At 36.5% G+C, this 19,495-nt stretch overlaps 1 protein-coding gene across 5 annotated transcripts in view; it reads right to left on the bottom strand.

The window, feature by feature from the left end:
* Positions 1-18,513, bottom strand: part of SUPT3H (SPT3 homolog, SAGA and STAGA complex component) — a 378,407-nt gene extending 359,894 nt beyond the window's left edge. Inside the window, exons 1-2 of one of the 5 annotated variants that reach the window (XM_020880482.2) lie at positions 18,444-18,513; positions 4,333-4,433 (exon numbers count right to left, since the gene is read on the bottom strand). In XM_020880482.2, coding sequence (XP_020736141.2) covers positions 4,333-4,433 — 101 coding nt within the window. In that variant the 5' untranslated portion in view covers positions 18,444-18,513. Of the gene's footprint in view, positions 1-4,332; positions 4,434-14,169; positions 14,289-14,636; positions 14,869-18,443 lie in introns of those variants that run through there. The other 4 variants (XM_020880484.2, XM_020880481.2, XM_020880483.2 and 1 more) reach the window with 4 other exon arrangements.
* Between the last annotated feature and the right edge of the window lie 982 nt (positions 18,514-19,495).

The raw sequence follows: 19,495 nt of genomic DNA, 5'->3' as shown, positions 1-19,495 counted from the left end.
TCACAAATAACAGTAATTAATAAATGACTTGCCTTTCCCATTATTACTTCCTTATACCACACTGGTCACACATAAGTTGGTAAAAGTTCATTTGTAAACTAAACTTTGTAAATCAAATAAGTTTTACTAGTTGAAATGTAGTTCAGCATAATTTGTTAAGAGCATGGACTCGAGGTAGACTTCCTGTTGCTGCAATGGCAATTTTTGGCGTTACAAACACGTGTGTCTCAAGTTTCCTCATCTATAAGAGGTAATAACACTATCCTCAAAGGGCTGTGTAAGGAGTAAATGAAATGGTATGTGGAAGTGCTCAGGAGAATGCCTGGTACACACAACAGCACTTGATATTATCAGTGGCCTTATTAAAGCATCTCTGAAACTGTAATATTAATATATTAATGTTACCACTTATCACAGTTAAGAATTTCTTTGCTCCAGCCTCCTGAAAAATTTAAATACACCAGGGAAACTCAGAGTTTGAAGGAACCCTGTGGCCATTTAATAAATATCAATTATTAATTCATATATTTATATGTTAGATCCCTTGATAGTCAGGTTACGGTATGGATAGAATTAGGAACACATTCTTTCACAACTCATTTCTTAAGTTATATAATAGCCAAAGGATACCATTTCACATACACAACTGTGCCCTTACTCTAGTGTAGCAATGTATATATGGTTATTGCTATTTATCCCAAAATTCCCAAGAGAAGAAGCAAATCTTACTGAGAAAATTACTCGTTCATTTTTGGACACACTAAGTTTGAGCTGCTAACAGAATACTTAATGGATGTTCCAGAAAGTAGTCAAGACTACAGACCTAAAGTCAGGAAGACTACACTCAGATCATCACTCCCCACTTTGTATTACCATGGAATTTTTCACATCCTGTCACGTGACATTCATTCACCTCTACCGCTAGACTACCTTGAAGGCATTCAGGTCTTGCCATACAAGGGCTCAACAATGTTGCTTTTTTAAACAACGTAAAACTTGCATAATAGTACAACTAAAAGAGTGAATTTCATTGTCTATAAAGAAAACTCTGATTTAGAAAACACTTTTTTCACCCTGTGGATTTTAGATAAGGATGAAATTTCACTTGGAAGAGTTCTAGAAAATATAAGCAGCATGCAAACAAAATCCTTTTTTTTTTAATTTGGTCACATGAGAATTACTAAGTGCTACCAAGCAGGGAAACCTGACATTATCACCAGGCCTATAAACCTGCAAGAGTACAATATAACCAAGCAAAGAAATCTATAAGGGAGTAAAATAAGGAAGAGAAAGCTCAATGAAGATTCCTTGAAGTGTGTTTAAATTAATTTAAATTATTTAATAAATCGTTCAAAATTCCTGCAATGTGGGTTGAAAAGATTTTACTTTCTAATTTACAGGCTACTTGAGTTCAATAACTTTAAAATGAAAAGCCTCTGGACCCTTCCTAGCACATATTATTCAAAAAGCTGTGATAAGGAGCATAAAGCAAAAGTGTTAAGTTACAAGCATAGGTAAGGTAAAGCTGCTGTCATTCCCAACCCCCCAGGAACTGACTGCCAGTCCTTTAGTTTAAAATCTGTTGAAGCATGTCCTAGAGAATACTGCACTCATATAGTATTTCTCACCCAAACCTAAAATATGGTCAGTCCTATCAAGCCTCTATAGGAAGACAGACCAGCTGCCAGCTCTGTATTTAAAGGCAGATCCTGACAATTCCATTTGTGCCTGACAGCTAGACACCTTTCAGTGAAGCCATCCCTGGAAATGACACTGCAATACGGTTACTTATTTAGAGGTCATGGAGTCAAGAAAAAACAGCTCATTAGTGGTGAATGGCTGGGGAAGACAGTAGCTGGAGAGGATTAAAAGAAGCAACACAATACACAAGGGCTTAGAAGAACTGTGAAAATGCAGAGGAAAAAAAGTAAAGATTTATAGAATGAAATTCCTACAACATGAAATAAACACAGAGACTTAAGGCTACACTTTCTCATTTAAAATCACATAAGCAAGGATCAAATGCATATAGATTCTAATTTTATACAATCAAAAGCCTGAAAACATTATGCCATCAGAAAATATTGGTAAATTAAAAAAGGATTCCCCTAATCTTGGCCCCATTTTCCTATTCTATGAAGCAATTCATAAGAAGAAAAAAATAACTTCAGACTATAAATGATGAATGTAACTATTAGGAGTAGCCTCTCTATGAGGTCTGAAATAGAAGGAAAATGTACATTTCTTCCAAAGCTGTGGCCAACAATAACTTTTGCATTCTGAATCCAGCTTAAGCACATTAGTTGGGAAGATGTTTGCAAAAGTATTTAATAAGAAAGTGCTGAATTTAGCTTTTATTTTCTTTTTTTCTCAGTTTTCTTAAGTGGCCTACAGTCTATCCAATGCACTAAGTAGAACCTCTTTTAAGCATAAATGACAAAAGGAAATACAGCTTTCTTCTTACAGAAAGCTGTTTTTACAGATCAGGGGTCGTCAAACTTTCTGTAAAGGACCACAAAGTAAATATTTTCAGCTTTACAGGCCATATGGTCTCCGTCACTCAACTCTGCCATGAAGCATGAAAGCAGCAATAGATAATAGATAAACAATGCCTGTGACTATGGTCCAGTAAAATCTCATTTTTGAAAACAAGCAGCCAGTCTATGGCTATAGCTTGCTGACCTCAGCTATAAAGCATGTTTTTTCAGTTAATAATAAATATAATGTTTTAATAAATAATACCAAGTTTGAAATAAGATAGCTTGGAGTTGCTTTAAAATAATTTCATTTTAAAAAAGTGAGTAGTAGGGAGAAAGGTTAAAGAAGACTGGCAAAACACAATTACTGTTAGTCTGAAGATGGATGTATGGAGTTCACTATACTATTCCAATGATTTTATGAGTTTGAAATTTTCAAAATTAAAAGTTTTTAAAATTACAAAGTAAATTAATGAACTGGCTCTACAGGAAAATGAATTTCTTTGCTTTATTATAAACATTCCAAAACATGTTTAGTAGTTTTTAAACATAATTAACAGTACAACATAAAATTTTAGCATAAAGCTACTATACTATAGCTAAAATCTTTAAATACACAAAGTGTATACAAGCATAAACCCTTAAAAGTTTCCATAATGTAAAAGACAGCCTAATCTCATACAACTCCTAAATTAACACATTTAATTTAGTCTCATCTTACCTCACAAAATGTGTTACCAATTTTGGGTTTTAGAAAGTAATTATTTTATAGGGTATATATTACTTATGTTAACATATCATAGGCTTATTATTTTTCACACGAATCATTTTTATTAGTTTTAAACTCTAAGCAATGAATAATAATAGAAACAATTCATATAAACAAACACTGCTTAAGGTCTTCAATAACTGAGAGTTTAAAGGGATCCCAGGACCAATGTTTGAGAACTTGTGACTTGAGTGTTTTCAATGCTGTTTAAAGTATGTTTACCAAGCAACTATCAGATACATGCTCAAACTCATTTTTCCTCTGAACGATAATCATCACACATGGGAGTTAATCCACTATGAAGACGAGCGATATACACCCACTTAAAACTTCAACAGAAACATTCTTTTAGAATTGCTGGTTGTGTCATGAATAATGTAGCCACAGGAAAGGGAGAGCTCTAACTTGCTGTCCCCATATGCAGGAAATTGTCTCCTGAGCCAATAATACAGAAAAACTAATACCTGCCAGCAGACATTTCTAATAAATCTGCTACCTCTCATCGATCAAGTTATGCAGTCTCAATGAAAGAAGCCAGAAATCAAGCAGAAAAAAGCCTTAGGAAAGAAATCTTAATGAATATGCAATTTCTGAAAAATGAAATAAATGTGTTTTTTAAATGTCCTAAGTTTTTTCTCCAGTTCTGAAACACAGAAATATTATCAAAACTGAAAACCAAGGGAGGTTCATGGAATTATTATGACTGACATTTGAGAAAAACTTGAGAACTCTGTGAAAATATTTCCAACTATCCAAGAATATGATCAATGTCAAAATTTTCTAAATCTAAAATACAATAAACAATCCATAATACAGATCTGGGTAGATAATAATTAGGGCACAAATGTCTACATGAGTATTCATTCTTTTATGAAGATGAACCAATACTTTCAGAAGACAGTATCACTGTTGCATTTTCAACCAATTTGCCCCTTCTATACATGGCTATTTAAAATGTTATCAGACTATTTCATTTTTTACTTAAGTACAAATTTTCAAGTTAAGTTTTACAATCTTGTTATCTCCGCTGTCTTTTGTCAACATGAACAAACTTAAAAGAGTGGTGAGACATACAGCCATACTCACATCATACTCTGTAATTCTGCTGTGAAGCTTATAGACTTCCCTGTACTTCTTCCACTGCTAGAAGTGGCAGCAGACATTGGGCTGGCTGCAGTATTATTCATCTAAATAAAAAAGAGAACTCAGCTTACAAAATGTATTTAGCTATAAGTAAATGCATAGAAAACAGAAGCAATTATAAATTACTTCAAAAAACCACAAAAATTTTTTAAATTCTGATTTGTCCATACCTGTTCTTCATTAAAATCAAATAGCAAGGTATAAAACTGCTTAGTCAAATATGATATCAAGAAATTGCTTGTGCGATAAACTTTTCATTACATATTTTACAGTAAGTATTGGGAGAAATATACTCATTAAGGTATTTTAATAGAGCTCAGTGGTTTTCAAAATGTGTTCCAGGGAGCCCTAAGATTCCCTGGCAATATTTCAGTAAGCTCCCAGTTTCAGTGAGCTCCCCCTGGCCATCCTGAACACAAGAACTCTGATTTTTCTATTTTATATATTGGGGTTTCAAGTAACATTTCATTTAAAGAAAAAGTTGCACAGCTGTAAGATACAAAATTACAAAACCAAAACATGACCTAATTCCCATTTGAACCACAGCCAAAAATACGAATAACAGAAATAAAACCAATCAGTAGATCAGAAGTTAGCATTGTGGTATGTTACAGTCTTATGGTTAAATAATATTCACCAATTTAAAATGTGATTTCTTTTCCCAATAAAATTAAGCTGATGCATAACGGGAAAACGAGATGCCAATCCTAATATACACCATTTTATTTACTGTATGTGGCAGTCCCATAGATAAGAATTAGTGAAAAAAACATTTAGGTAATAAAAGTAGATAAAAGCTTTGGCTTTTATCTCAAGGACACAGGAAGTGCTCAACAAATGTTAGTTACTATTTTATGTTTATACAAATTTTTCAATACTATGACTTTCTTTAAAAAAGTTTGCAGAGTTAAAGAGGAATTAACAAATCTAAAATATATAATAAAATTAAGCAGTACTGAGAAATATAACAAAAACAATGAGGAGTCAAGAATCAGACCGCAAAGGTTAGAAGCCTAGTTCCACTATTTTACTAGCACTTGGGGCAAGTTCCTTAATTTCTTTATACCTCAGTAACCTCATCTGTAAAATGGTAATGATAATTGTAAGGATTACAATATTACAACTGTAATTACAATTGTAATTGTAATTACAATATTACAATAATCCTTACAATTGTAAGGATTACAATTATCAGGGTTGTTGTAAGGATTAAATGAACTAACATGAACAAAGCATCCAGAACAGTTCTAAGCAGTCAGTATACAATGTTAACTATTATAAACAGAACTCAAGAAGTCTCCCTTTCTTGATGTGCTAAGAACTTTTATGACAAATTTAGATTATCTTTACTTCACCATCACAAAGTTTAAGAAACTTGAATCTTTTCTCTAGAAGACCTCAATACAATTCAACAAATATTCATCAGTTTCCTTACAAAATAAGTTCTGCTTTCACACTGACAACAGTGCTGCTACTAGTCTGCCTGGCTCAAAATCTCAAGTCATCATCCTTGATTCCTTCTCCTGCACCCTAAAATTTGCTAAGAAGTCCAATAAATTCTACTTTATGTTTCTACCTCCTCCCTTTCTTGTTGAGTTCTATTTCTAGCTTCTTTCTTGCATCTCAGTTCACTCTCCACACTGCTGTCAAATGTACTCTTAATACATCCTCTAACCTGACCACTTTGGTGGGCAACGGAGACTAAAACTGATAACGGAAACCTTAACCAGTCATTCACCAAAGGCTGAGATGGAAAGGCAGAGCCCCATGAGGGAGAGAGTGGGCTTCCCTGGTGGCCCAGAAGGTAAAGAATCTGCCTGCAATTCAGGAGACCTGGGTTCGATCCCTGGGTTGGGGAGATGCCGCAGCGAAGGGAACGGCTACCCACTCCACTATTCTGGCCTAGAGAATTCCATGGACTGTATAGTTCATAGGGTCACAAAAAGTCAGATAAGACTGAGTGACCTTCACTTTCACTTTCATGAGTGAAAGCTCAAAAATTAACTAATACAAACTACTGTCTGAGATGGGCCACATAAAAAGCTTCTGAGAAAGCAAAATGACAGAGACCTAAGGCAGGCAGCATTCTAGCTGGGTAGTTAGATCTGGAACATCCCAATATCATCCTGTAGCAGGACTAACTCTCTGCCAACATAAGCCCCGGTCTAATCTAAGGGGCCTAAGGCCAGGCAAAGATCATTCAACAGAGAATGTAATAGCAGTGAAACAGAAAGAAAAAGGTTTCACTCAAACTGAGCCTGAAAACCAAAATTCTAAAATAAAGAAGCTAATGCGGTGAAAACCCATTGATCTTTTTAAGCCTAAATTTCTCCTGTTTGTTTACAAAGACTTTTGGGGGGGCGGGGGCGGGTGGTTAAGTACTTTTTTGCTACAAATATTAGAGGGAAAGAGGAAACACCATTTGGAACTCAGTTTTAAAAAAAAAAATTTATTTTATCATTCAGTCCCAGATTGGGGAAAAATAAGACAGGAAAGCAAGTACTTCCAGGAACAGTCCTACAGAATCAGGACACAGTGATTAAAAAAGGAACTTGGCTATCCCACTGAACTTAGAAAATATTTCACTTGTCCCAAGAGAAACTGACAAGAGATACGACATCCTGGAGATGTTAAAGATTACGTGTTAACACCAGTCTCCAAAAGCAGTTATGATTTAGCTGACTCATGTCAGATCTGAAGGCATGCCATTCTGTGGGACTCTCCTGAGATACTGCCAGAGTAATCCCCCCTTTTCATTTTGCAAATCCAGTCACCTTGCTTTAACACTCTCTGAAGAGGAGACATTTCAGAAAGTAACTTCATAGCAAAACTCCAGCTTTCTTAGATTCTGCCCCTACTGCAAATGTTTCATATCAAGAGTATTTATTAGTAAGAGGGAAAAGGTCCCAATTCAGTTTATTATAACCATGATCATCCTTTCACAGTCAAGTTATTTAATTCTTAAGTCAAACAGGTGGATAACATTTTTCTTGACATGATGAGCTGATAGTGCATTAGAATCTTTAAAATTATTTCCTGTGCCCACATTCTGTTTGATGATGGGGATAATTAACTTCTTTAGACATTAACTTTTTTACACATCAAAGTCCTATCATTCCAATGCTTTATTTCCTATCTCTCAGACATTAAAAAAAAATAAATGTCGGTTAAAAGCAGAAGCACTCAAGTCAATTTTCTCTAATAAATATAGTTAACATGGAACTGAAAACCTACTGTAATCTTCTCAATGGGTTAATGTCCTACAGTTGTTTTAGCTTTCAATTGAAATGCAGCTGTTTGCCATATTTTACAAAATGAATTCAGATGTGCAGATGGAGACCTAGATTATTTCAACATGCCACAGTTTAAATGTGAACTCAAGGAATAAGTTCATCACTGATTAATACTTATATTTAAACCTGATCATTAAGCCAATAGCCAATATTACATCACATCTGTAAAATTCTGTTCCAGAGCAGAAAAACTGGTATCTTTTAATAAAAATAATGGAATTTAAGGATATACCCCTTAGAAAATATCATGACAAAAAAAAATTTTTAATGTAGTAAAGTTGTACATCACAAATGTGAATTAAGCAAAAATGTAATGAACCTGTTACTTGGTTTCTATTTATAGCTCATATTTTTAGTGACTAAATGCCCAAAGAAGAAATGCCACAAAACATCTTTAGTTTAAAATCCCTCAGAGTTGAAAACTTTATTACTAGTTAAAACACCCTCAAAACAATGTCAAAATCTGGATTGTGAAATCCATCAGTCTACCCATTTATTAAAAGATAGCAGAATTTTTTAACTGTTTCACTCTTGAGAAAAATTAATTCAGCAGACCTCTGTACTGATTCTGAGCATCTAAGAGTCTCAATTTCAACCATTCATAATCTGAGCATCCCACATAATATAAATAATCCCAAATAATATAAAGTAATAATGTTCTGTTATAACCAGAACATTTTCATTTTCATACAACTCCAAAGATAGGAAGAGATTATGGTTAAACCAACACTATTACATACTACATTTCAGCTTTATTGCTTAAAAAAAAAAGCTCAAGTTATATCATGATCTCAATTTCCTCCTGCTGTGAAAAATAATACCAAATGGTCAATCACTGAGAATATAAAAAATAAACAAATTAAAATGTGCCAAATTTTAAAACTTCTGTGTCTAGTTGGGGATAATACAATAGTAATTCCAATATATTTATATACACCCCAATTCAAGTTAATACATACTAGAACTTGGTAATAAGAGTCAACTAATCTCTCGTTTAGTTTCTCGATATGTCAAGAATAATTTATCAAAAAAAATAAAATAAAATAATAAAAAAATTTTAAAAAAATAATAATTTATCTCAGAGGAATGTTGTAAAGAAGACAGTGGCTACAACATACGAGCACTCAAAAAATACACTTCAACTGAAAGTATCAAAACACTTGTAAAGTACGAAAATTCCCTCTAGATAGGTTATAAACTACGCTTACATATCTCAGTTGGTTACATGAGCAATTTTTTTTTTAACCTACTGACAAGAAGTTGTAACACACTGGTCAGAGACACGTGAAATTTTATTATTACGTTTTTTCTTTAGTTTCATAGTAATGTAGGTTTCTACTCCATGTGCTTTCTTTTTTTTTCCATGTGTTTCAATATACAGTACTCTCCTTAAGAAATCTTGAGTTTCTTAAGTATTAACTCTTAGAGTTTCAAAAAAATTTTTTATTCTTTGCAAAAATGTTTCTTACAGTGCACAGCCAATCTGCCTGTCAGGTCATCCTAAAATACATGATATCCAAACCCTGACAAAATGGCAAGCTCATTTTTCCAATATTGAAAACACTTGTATCTACATAAAATAATATACAAGTGAGTGACAATGGTTAACTTTACAGATATGTGCAAAAATTTGGAATCAATTATACTTCTAATAGTAAGAAGTAAGTATATTTGACAAGGATGTCAAAAAAGGAGATCTCTTAAACATCAAGATTCTCTTCCAGTCCAGATTCACATTTTAAAAATATTAAATCTTATGAGAAGTCCACATTAAGTACCAACAATTCAATAAAATATCATGTGGTTAAAAACACACTTAATGTGACTAAACAGAAAAAGGAGGGGGACATTTTCTGGAGGCAATGTAAAAAAGAGATGAGTTTGCATAAGCATTTCAGAATTTATAAAGGCTCTTTCATCTGCATTAGCTCGCACTTGCTCAAAACCATCCTATTAAGCATGTACTTCCCCCCAACCAACAAAGAAGCTAAGAGTAAAAACACTGGATGAAGGTCACAAATCTAACACATAAAAAAATGCTCTGATCTTAGATAACCCAAAATATCCAGTCCACCTACATACATACAAAAATTCACCCATCTTCTACCTTAGTGCCTTAGTTTTAACACACTAAAATATGAATTACTGAGCAGTAGTACCAGGGGACTTTTGTCATTAAGTTTTCTTAGAGACTGATAACTTTAAAAATTAAGTTCAGGAATTCTTTGCTTAAAAGAAAATCTTAGGCAAACAGATAAACAACTATAACTATAATGGGCAAAGTATAACTATGCACGCTGGCGGGTGAAAAAAAAGTTAAAGTATTAGTCGTTCAGTTGAGTCCAACTCTTGGCAACGCCATGGACTGTCGGGAGGGGGGACCAAAGACATCTGAAGTTCAGAACTACAGTTTGAAAATCACTAATTTCATCCAAATCCCTCATTTTTCAGGTGAGGATACTGAAGTCCAGAGGGGTTTCTTGAACTGCCCAAGGACACATCACTATTTAGCGATACAGCTGGGATTAAAACTGAGGTCCCCTGACTTCTGGTCCAGAATTCTTTCTACTATCCCACAAGGAACACACAAATAAAAGTTGGTTATATTAACTCACAAGTCCTCCACAATGTGTCTGTCATAGTGAACTTTGTCGTGAAGTATCTGTCTATGCCAACTCACGGTTTAGCAGGTAAAGAGCTGGGCTCTGGAGTTCAAATACAGGCTCTAACACTTACCAGGTGACCTTGGGCAAGTCACATCACCTCCCTGCCTCAGTTCCCTCATCTTTAAAAAGGAGATTAAAAATACTCCTCTTAAAGGTGACATCAAGTAACATCCACAAAGCACTGAGGACAGTGCCTGGTACCTAGAAATACTCAGTTCATCACAATGATGACGATGATGATGAACCCAAGCAAAAGTACAGTTTCTTTAAAACATATCCCAAAGTACTACTATTAAACATGTATATCCTCAGAGAGAGAATACTATGCTTAGGAGTAGTCTTTGAAAGATTCAGAAACAAATTAATATGAAAAAAAGTGAAATATAAAGGATTCAGTCAAAAAACCTCTATAGCATTTGAAATAGCAAAAGTATACTTTAAGATTTTTATGTAATGTATATATGTATATTTTATAATTTAAAAAGTTCACATATTTACTGCCCTGTGAAAATTCAAGGAACACAACAGTTTTTCAGCAACTAATACAAACTATATGCCAGACAGAATGTTATTTTCATATTCATAAACTTAAACTTCAAAATCCACTATTAGTCAGGGATTATCAGAGGCAGTAGTGTAAACAAAGTATCTTACATATCCATTCCAGAATGTAAAGACTCATCAGTACCACCTATTAAGTGGGAATGACATCTCTGGATAAATAAGATAGAGCATTAGTTTGGAAAACATCAAGTGCCCATGAAAACGTTGGTTTTCCCCGTAGCAGTTAGTATGGAGTTGTCTTGTGCAGGGAATATACTGGAAACAGATCAATTAAGCACCATTGCTGGGACTTATGGTATTATTTGTAAAAGAGAATGATCTTACGTATGTGCTGATTCACAAATCAAAATACATGCAAACAGTTTTTGCAGATTTAAGGTCAGTTTTTACTGGAGGTAGGAGGTAGACTAGTTGAGACTAAACTAGTTAAATTAACATCTGAAAAACAACAATTTAAGAAGTTCTCATCTGAAGCCTCCAGTAATCCTGTGAGGAGGTATGTTAAGGTTAGGTACTAATCCTATTTTACTGATGAGGAAATTAAGACTCAGAAAAGTTAAAACACCTCAACTGAAATCATAGGGCAGAAAATGTGTACACCTGGATTTTGGAATTAGTTAAAACTAATCCAAAATGTACTTATCCACCATGCATCTCCAGATCTATTACTCAATAAATTTAAGGCTAGAGCAGCTAATACTTACTGAGTATTTACTTATGTGCTTTGCTGCACCCAGCACTGCACCCAACACATCACCTGGGTTACTGCATTAAACCCTCAGCAGTGAGGAATCAAACCAAATGTGTTTGACTCTCAATAAAGTATTTTAATCCACTACAGTATAAATTCAATTAACACAATAATGCCTTAGATTGAATTGTTATTCTGTACTATTTAAGTGAAACCAGTCTTTAACATGGTAAGCAAATTTCGAACTAATTTGATTGCTCAGTTTCACCATAAAGTAAAACAAGTATTATTTTCAACAAGAAGACTCAATGTTCTGATTTGACTGGCATGGTCCAACTTTCTTTGCAGATTCTACAACAAAATATTTTTTTAGAGAAAACCAACAACCAAAGTACCCAAGATTGCTATCTAATTATACTAAGAAAAGTAGAAATTTTTAATTATCAGTAGCTTAGGCGCACAGGTCACTTGCTGGCCTTATTCCAGACAGCTCATGTGTTATTTATGCACATAAGCAATATCTGTCACTACTTTAAAGTGAGTACATTTCTGAGACCACAGTACATTTACTCCTCCTAAAATTATATACTCCAAATTTCAACAAGCTTAAAAGGAGGGTGACCATATTATTATGTGGACCCAACTGGAACATTTTTTAAAATGAAAGGATCCCTATTAATAATTATGCTGAGACAAACAGGCTCTAAACCATGACTGTCTCCAAAAGAGCAGGGTATAAAGTCACCCTACATAAGAGCAATCCATTTGATTTGTATGCAATGGGGTATTCTCTGTATATGCTTTATTTATGAGCTTCAAGTTTTTGTTCCAGACCCAAGGATTATCATCAGCCTTGAGACCAAGGATACCACTCTACAGACACCAGGCCAGAGTTAAGGGTGTTATCTATAAATAAAGTGAGGGTTTTTTTTTTTAGGGTTTTCTTCAAAAGTTTACTTTATAAACATTTGCCTGGGGGGGGGGGGGGGGGGGGGACAACTCTATTTCAAAGAAAGCATCCTTACAAAATACTGCCAAATTTCAGACTTATCTCTTCAAGAGTTTTGAATACCAATAACCACAAAACTACTGCAATGGCCCAATGCTCAAAGTTTACTATTATAATTTATCAAATTATTTCTTATACAAAAAGTTAACAAAAAACACCATTTTTCAAACTGAAAAAACTTTAGGAATAAAAGAGTTGAAATGTTTTCACTGAAAACAACTAAAGTGATAAAAGATAGTGGACACCCAGTCACAATACAGTACAATAATGGTTAAAGGAAACTCCACTTCGTATTATGCTCACTCTCCAGATGAATCTAGTATTAGCCGTACAACCTAGGAGTCAAAGAATGCTTTGCTCTAATTTGCAAGCTCTAAATAAGTATTAACAGACCCAAGCTTTGAACTACACTATTTGAATGAAAGGTATTATTTGAATATAATTATGATTCCCTAAGGCATCAAATGTTCTAAGAACTGGCTTCTCTGACTTAAAATTCAACCAAATCAAGAGTTGGAAAAGGTCTCAAGGCCTAGATTCTAGACCTATGCTGTCCAACAAGGCAGCCACTAGCCACAAGCCGCTATTTATATTTCAATTAATTTTGTTTGCTTAGTCGCTAGGTCCTGTTGGACCAGCAGCCTTCCAGACTTCTCCATCCATGGGATTTTCCAGAGAATACTGCTGCAGTGGGTTGCTATTTCCTTCTCAAGGGGATCTTCCCAACATAGTTAATTTAAATAAAATTAAAAATTAAATTTCTAAGTGCACTAGCCATACTTCAAGTGCTTAAGAGCCACTTGTGTCTAGTGGGAACCGTATTAGGACAGCAGAGATTACAGAATATTTCCATAACGACAGCAAGTTCCACTGGACAGGGCTGCTCTAGATCTTTTCTTAAATGTTCCCAAAGACAAGAAACGTGTAATAGCACAGTAAAGTGCACTTTACTTTTGCAAAATAGTAACTATCAGGAAATTTATTCATATCAGTCAAATCCATCCTCTCTTAAAAACATACACCAGAAATTCCATGAGTTCCGTACTCAATTTGGTCTTCAAGTTAATCTTCATAGACGAATTTAATTCTATTTCCAAAGTTCTATCCCTCACATACACTAAGACTCTAGATCCTCTTCTCCCAGATAAATCCATCATCATTTCTTTGCAAAGAAATATTGGTAGCTTAAAGTCTTATAACCTCATGGAGTTAAGCTCATTTATCCACGTGTACATAAATAACACATTTTCAGGAAGGCGTCTGAGTGTCACATATTACAGTCCACTGCCCCTATAAATCGAGGCCAGTTTCATTTTTTTCACTTAGAAAGCCAGGTCACAGTCATTCTGAATTCCTTAAAACAGGGAGATAAAAATGACAGGTAATTAACAGGCAACTGATCAGTGCTTGGAGCTTGCAATAAGCATTTAACCTGTATTATCTCATCTAATCCTCCCATTTCTGAGCTAGGCTACTACTACCCCCATTTGACAGACCAAAACACCCAGCCAAAAACACGCTAAATAATTTCCCCAGGGATCACAGATGTGGGCTCACCCCAGACAGGAGGGAGTCAATCTTTTCCTTTTCCAGGATGCTATACTTCTTCTAACACTACCTAACTCTTCTTCCACCTCGCCCATAAAGCAACAATTTCCTTCTTTAAGAATTCTTTCCCCAAGCACGGCCTAGATGACAGGCGGAAGGTGCTTCTTAACACACCCAGCGGTACCCGCTCTCACTCGCCCGCCCAACTCCCCTGGCCCCACGCCCACCGCCAACGGGGAGGAGTCAAGGCCAACTCCACACTCCGCGGGGGAACCCGGGCGCCTCGCGGGGCCGGCGGCTCTGGGACGCTGCTTCGGCTCTCCCCTCGGCCTCCGGCGCGAACGCCCGGGACCCCCCGCGGCCGCCTCCCGGGGGACAGGGGCCGGGGCGGGGCCCAGACGTGTGGGCTCGGCGCCCCTCGCGACCCCAGCCCTCACGCCGTCCTCCCCCGTCCCGCCCCCGATGCCCCCTACAACCTCTGCTCTAAGAACACTTGTAGACACGGCTGCGCGTCCCGCGTGGAGAATGTGGGGTTAGAGATGGTGCGGTTTCTGCGGCGGCGGCCCGGGACACGCTTGGAAAAGGGCGGGGTGGGGGGCTGAAAGTGTCGAAAGGGAAAGGGTGGTTCGGAGGGGACGTGGTTGGGGGGGCAAGATGGCGTGAGCCCGGTTCTCACTGTGGGGCGGGGGTGGCGGAGGTGGAGGAGGGAGGGCTACGATCGCCCCCACCACTCTCGGCGCGGGCGCTGGCGCATGCGCGCTCGGCCAGGTGGCGCGCGGTCGCCTTTTCCCAGCCAGCCACTTCCGCCACACTCGCTGGGGGTGGGGCTTCGCGGCGCGCGCCTGCTGCCGCTTTCCCTGAGGCCGTGGTGCTTAGATCGCCTGGCCGGCGGGCGGGCGACCCCCAGCCACGCGGCGGCCTTTTTAGGACGAAGGCTGCTGGGAGAGGGGTGGGTATGAACTGAAAACTGGAGGGTGTTCAGGGCCAAGCTTGGACTCCTTAAGAATGAGCTGAGAGGGCTGGGGTTTTCTAGGGACGGAGGAAGATTGTTTTCAACTTCAGGGCAGAGATTGGCCTCTCTAACGGTTTCCTTCAGAATTGGGATGAACCGGGGTCCCAGCGGGACTGTGCTTTTAGGATGGTGCAGGGAAATAGATCAGAAAGGCTTGCTTTCCCAGAGGACCGCTCGCGGTGCCGATGTGAGGACAGGGGACCCTTTCTGGGACAGTGAAACATCCGGTCTTTCGCCGGCTCCCGCGTATCACCACTCCATCCTTCCGCTACAGGCAGTGGAAGATGATAACCCGCAGCGACTTTTTCCCCCCTCCTCATTTTAACATTTAACGACTACGTTTTGATTGAAACCTTTTTGCTATTTCAAGGCTTCTTGATGCATGATCTTATATTTATGTTTCCTTAGAATTTTAGCCTGCTTCTCATTTTTAAATCTTGACTCCCGCTTTTGAGCTGTACATCCTGTCCTCTCACGATTGATACAGATATATTTCTTTAAATAATACAGTCATAAGAGTGACTTGAGTTGCTTTCCTTATTTTTAAGATTTAACTACTACCCTCCCAGTTTTTTAAGCGTTACTACGGTTATTTTCTTGCTGGTGAATATTTGTGTTCTGAAATAATCCCTTCCTTCCTCCTGTTTGATTACATTGTTTAAAATAGCAACTTATTTGATTATTTCCTCTGTAGATTGTAGTTGAGTCCTCTGTTAATTTCTTGTTTAGGTCTCTTCAACCTCCCCAACACTTAAATACTTGCCAAATAATTAAAGTTTCAAAAGAATAAATATGTTTAGGATGTAAAAGCTCACCGTAATGTGTAAATCAAGGCTCAGATCATTGGTGGCCAAAGTGTAGGCTTTAAGGGAAAGTAACAGAGAAAATTGTCATAATTTCTTAAAAAGGAAGACTGGTTTATAAAATCGTTGAAAAACCCTTTCAAGTACATTAGCAAGAAAATAGAAAATTAAGAGAAATACTAATATTAGATCTACAGAAATATAACCCAAAGGAGATCATTTCAATTAAAATTATCTTCAATCAGTGTTGCCATACTGATATTTTCATGAGAGTTTTACCTGCATCACATGGGGACCAGATTTAATCTAGTTTTCAGAACAGTATCCAGACTTTACTCTCAAGCCACTGGAATCTGACCTACATATAATAACACACAATAAGAAAGGTGTCATGGAGAAAAGAAACAGTTAAACAAGGTTCTGGTAGAGGGAGCTCAAAATTTCACTCTTAGGAAGTTGTGACGCGCTGTTCACAAAGATCTTACCTTTGAAGTCACATGAATTATCTTAATGTTCCTACCTCCTGGAATCTGTTAAAATCTATTTTAAAAATTCTACTTAGCTATAATTTTGTTTGTAGTTTGAGAGCATTCCTGTCCACAAAGGGTCAAAAATACTTTCCATTCAATTAATATCAAAGATCCTCAGTTATCAATACTACTAAAGTATCTTCATTATAACAAAGCTAAAACAATGACACCAGTGCCAATAATAAGATGTTGATGACTACCAGCTTTCAGAAAAATACATGATTTCCAAACATGTGGAAAAAACACACCAGGAGACCAAACTGAATTCATCACACCACAAAAAAGTCGTCATAAGTTGAACAAAGCCATTAAAGTAGAAAAGCATTGCTACTGTAGATTTTTACATTCCTCTGGCATATTAGCCTTAATACAGACTCACTAATGCAAACAGAAACGGTATATATCTAAGCAAAAATACTTCTTGGCACCTTAAAAGATGGTTAGATTAGTTTGGTAAGAGAAGAAGCCCTAATCCTCCAAATAATAGCAGAGGCCATGCATACTATGGAACCATCTCTTTGAGAAAGTGACTTCTTTTCCTCCTGTGAATGCCATAAAATAGTTCACTTCAGGTGACCTGAAAATTCTTAACTCTTTTGTGACCCATGACTCTTAATTATTTATTAGGATGCTTGTGGAGCCTTTTTCTTTATCATTTTATCAATTATTTTATCCTTTGTTTAATTTGCTTTTCTAGTGTTTATGTAGTCACCTTGGAAATAAACTGGGTAAGACTGCATATTGTTTAGAATTCCATTGTTGCTATAGTCAGTTAATTTCCTTATACCAAGAACAAGTTTTCAGTGGCAATACCAGAGTTACCTTGTTTTAATCTTAGAAGAAGTTTCGACCAAACAAAACAGTTATTGAGTTCCATGGTACCTGGGGAAGTCATTTTGTATCTTGGGGGCTCAGTTTTCATAAAATAAGGCAATCAAGCCAAGTAAAATACAATCTTGTAGCCCTAAAATTCTGTGCTTCTTTTAAATAGGAATGACCAAAAGATGGATCTTAAAGGTGTGCAGAATAATTTTAGCTTTCATATTTATGCTTCCAAAAATTAACTAAATTTGTCAGACTCTTGCTTTAGACCAACTTGGATGTTCAACTATGTGCATTTTAAAAGACCAACAGAGAAAGATATATATTAATTAAATTTATTCATACACTGGAGGAGGTACAGCACATAATTATTCAGTGTAATCAAATTGGCTTCCCAAACCTTCCAATTATATTCATATATTTCCAAGTAGGAAGAGCAGCAAAGTGATGAGAGAAGAAATACTAAAAGCAGCTTGTAGAACTATAATCGTGATCCATCCTCTTAGGAAATTCTCATTGCAGGTTTAATATTCCAGGATCTTTTAAAATTAGTGCTTGGCTGCTAGAAAATGATCATGTTTTCAACACTTCAGGGGGAAGAGAATCAGAGAATATCAGGATTTCATCGGGCCCCTGACCTCTCTAGACTTATGGAAACAAGTTGCTCCATTCCCATAGAATCTAATATATAATACCTCTTGTGTTGGAAACAAACAACTTTTACATTTCTACCTTTGAAAATAGGGTCTATTTGTTGAGAGTTAGTAATAGGTGCTAATTATCTCATTTATTCAGCAATTATTTATGATGGGCCTATAGTATGCCTGGCAATATTCTAGGAGCAACAGATATAGCAGTGGATAAAACAAAACTGTGGATAAAATCAAACTCACATTCTAGAAGGAGTTGGACAATAAGTGAAATGAATACTCAAATTATATATTAAAAGGCCATTAGTGTTAAAGGTGGAAAAATTATACAACAGAGAAGAGATTATGGAATAAGATAAAGCACAGAAGGAATAAGAGAATTGTGATTTTTATATTGGACTAGCAAGGTAGGGCTCACTGGGGAAGTGTTATTTGAATAATGACTTGAAGAAAGTGAAGGCAGTACCTGCAGATGTTTAAAGAAAGAGCATTCCAGACCATGAGAACAACGCACGCAAAGGCCCTGAAGTGGGAACAGGGTTGGTAAGTTGCAGGAATGTCCAGAAGGCCACTTTAACTGAAGAAGAGTGACCCAGAAAGAAGAATAACATAATGTGAGGTCATAGAGGAACCAATGAATGACTCTGAAGTGTTCTGAGACACTGGAAAAATGACTTTGCCGCTAACTGAGATGGAAAGGACTGGGGAGAGAGTATCTTGAGTGTATGTACAAGATCAAGAATCCAATTTTAGGCATAAATAAGTAATGAAGTACAGAGTTTGTATTATCTTTAGCATTTTTTTGCTATGCTAAGTTCTTATGAAAGTGAAGGAAAGTTTGTACCTCTTTTAATAATAATTGAATTTCTAGTCCTGCTCACATAATAGAAGCCCATCTAGACCTGTCTAATATATGTCAAGGAATATTTTATTTTTGCTTTAAGAAGATGTGAGGAACAATTCCCTGGCAGTCCAGTAGTTAGGACTCTGTGCTTCCACTACAGGGGTCACAGGTTTGATCCCTGGCCAGAGAACCAAGATCCTGCAAGCACATAGCATGGCCAAAATAAAGGAATAAAAGAAAACAATAATTGTTTTTCAGGGAGTGAGGAGAGGGGGGTCTATTAATACCTGAAAATAAAGTGGAGAATTCAGTTGAGACCAATACACAGAAACATTCAGTTCCACAAGTTATTTTCATTGAGATATTTAGGTGTAAAATAGATCTAATTCAGGGAATTGAGTAGCTGTCTCCATTTTCTATTATGCATATACATTTATTTTTCTATGAAACGTGGAAAGTAAGCAGAAAATTAATCTGTACCATGAGTGAAATAAACCACAGTATAGCTAATGCAACCTGCTGTTCCTAGTTCACACTCTGAAGCTGGATGCAAACCTGTATTGACTAAAGAATGCTCAGATCAATTGCTAGTGACCAGGAGTGAAAAGTGAAAGTGTTAGCTGCCCAGCTGTGTCTGACTTTCTGCAACCCTGTGGACAGTAGCCCACCAGGCA

This window comes from Odocoileus virginianus, chromosome 27 (genome assembly GCF_023699985.2).
Source record: "Odocoileus virginianus isolate 20LAN1187 ecotype Illinois chromosome 27, Ovbor_1.2, whole genome shotgun sequence".
In the NCBI taxonomy this organism is placed as follows: Eukaryota; Metazoa; Chordata; class Mammalia; order Artiodactyla; family Cervidae; genus Odocoileus; species Odocoileus virginianus.
Note: the sequence above shows the minus strand (reverse complement) of the source record. Positions and strands in the feature narration are given on the sequence as shown.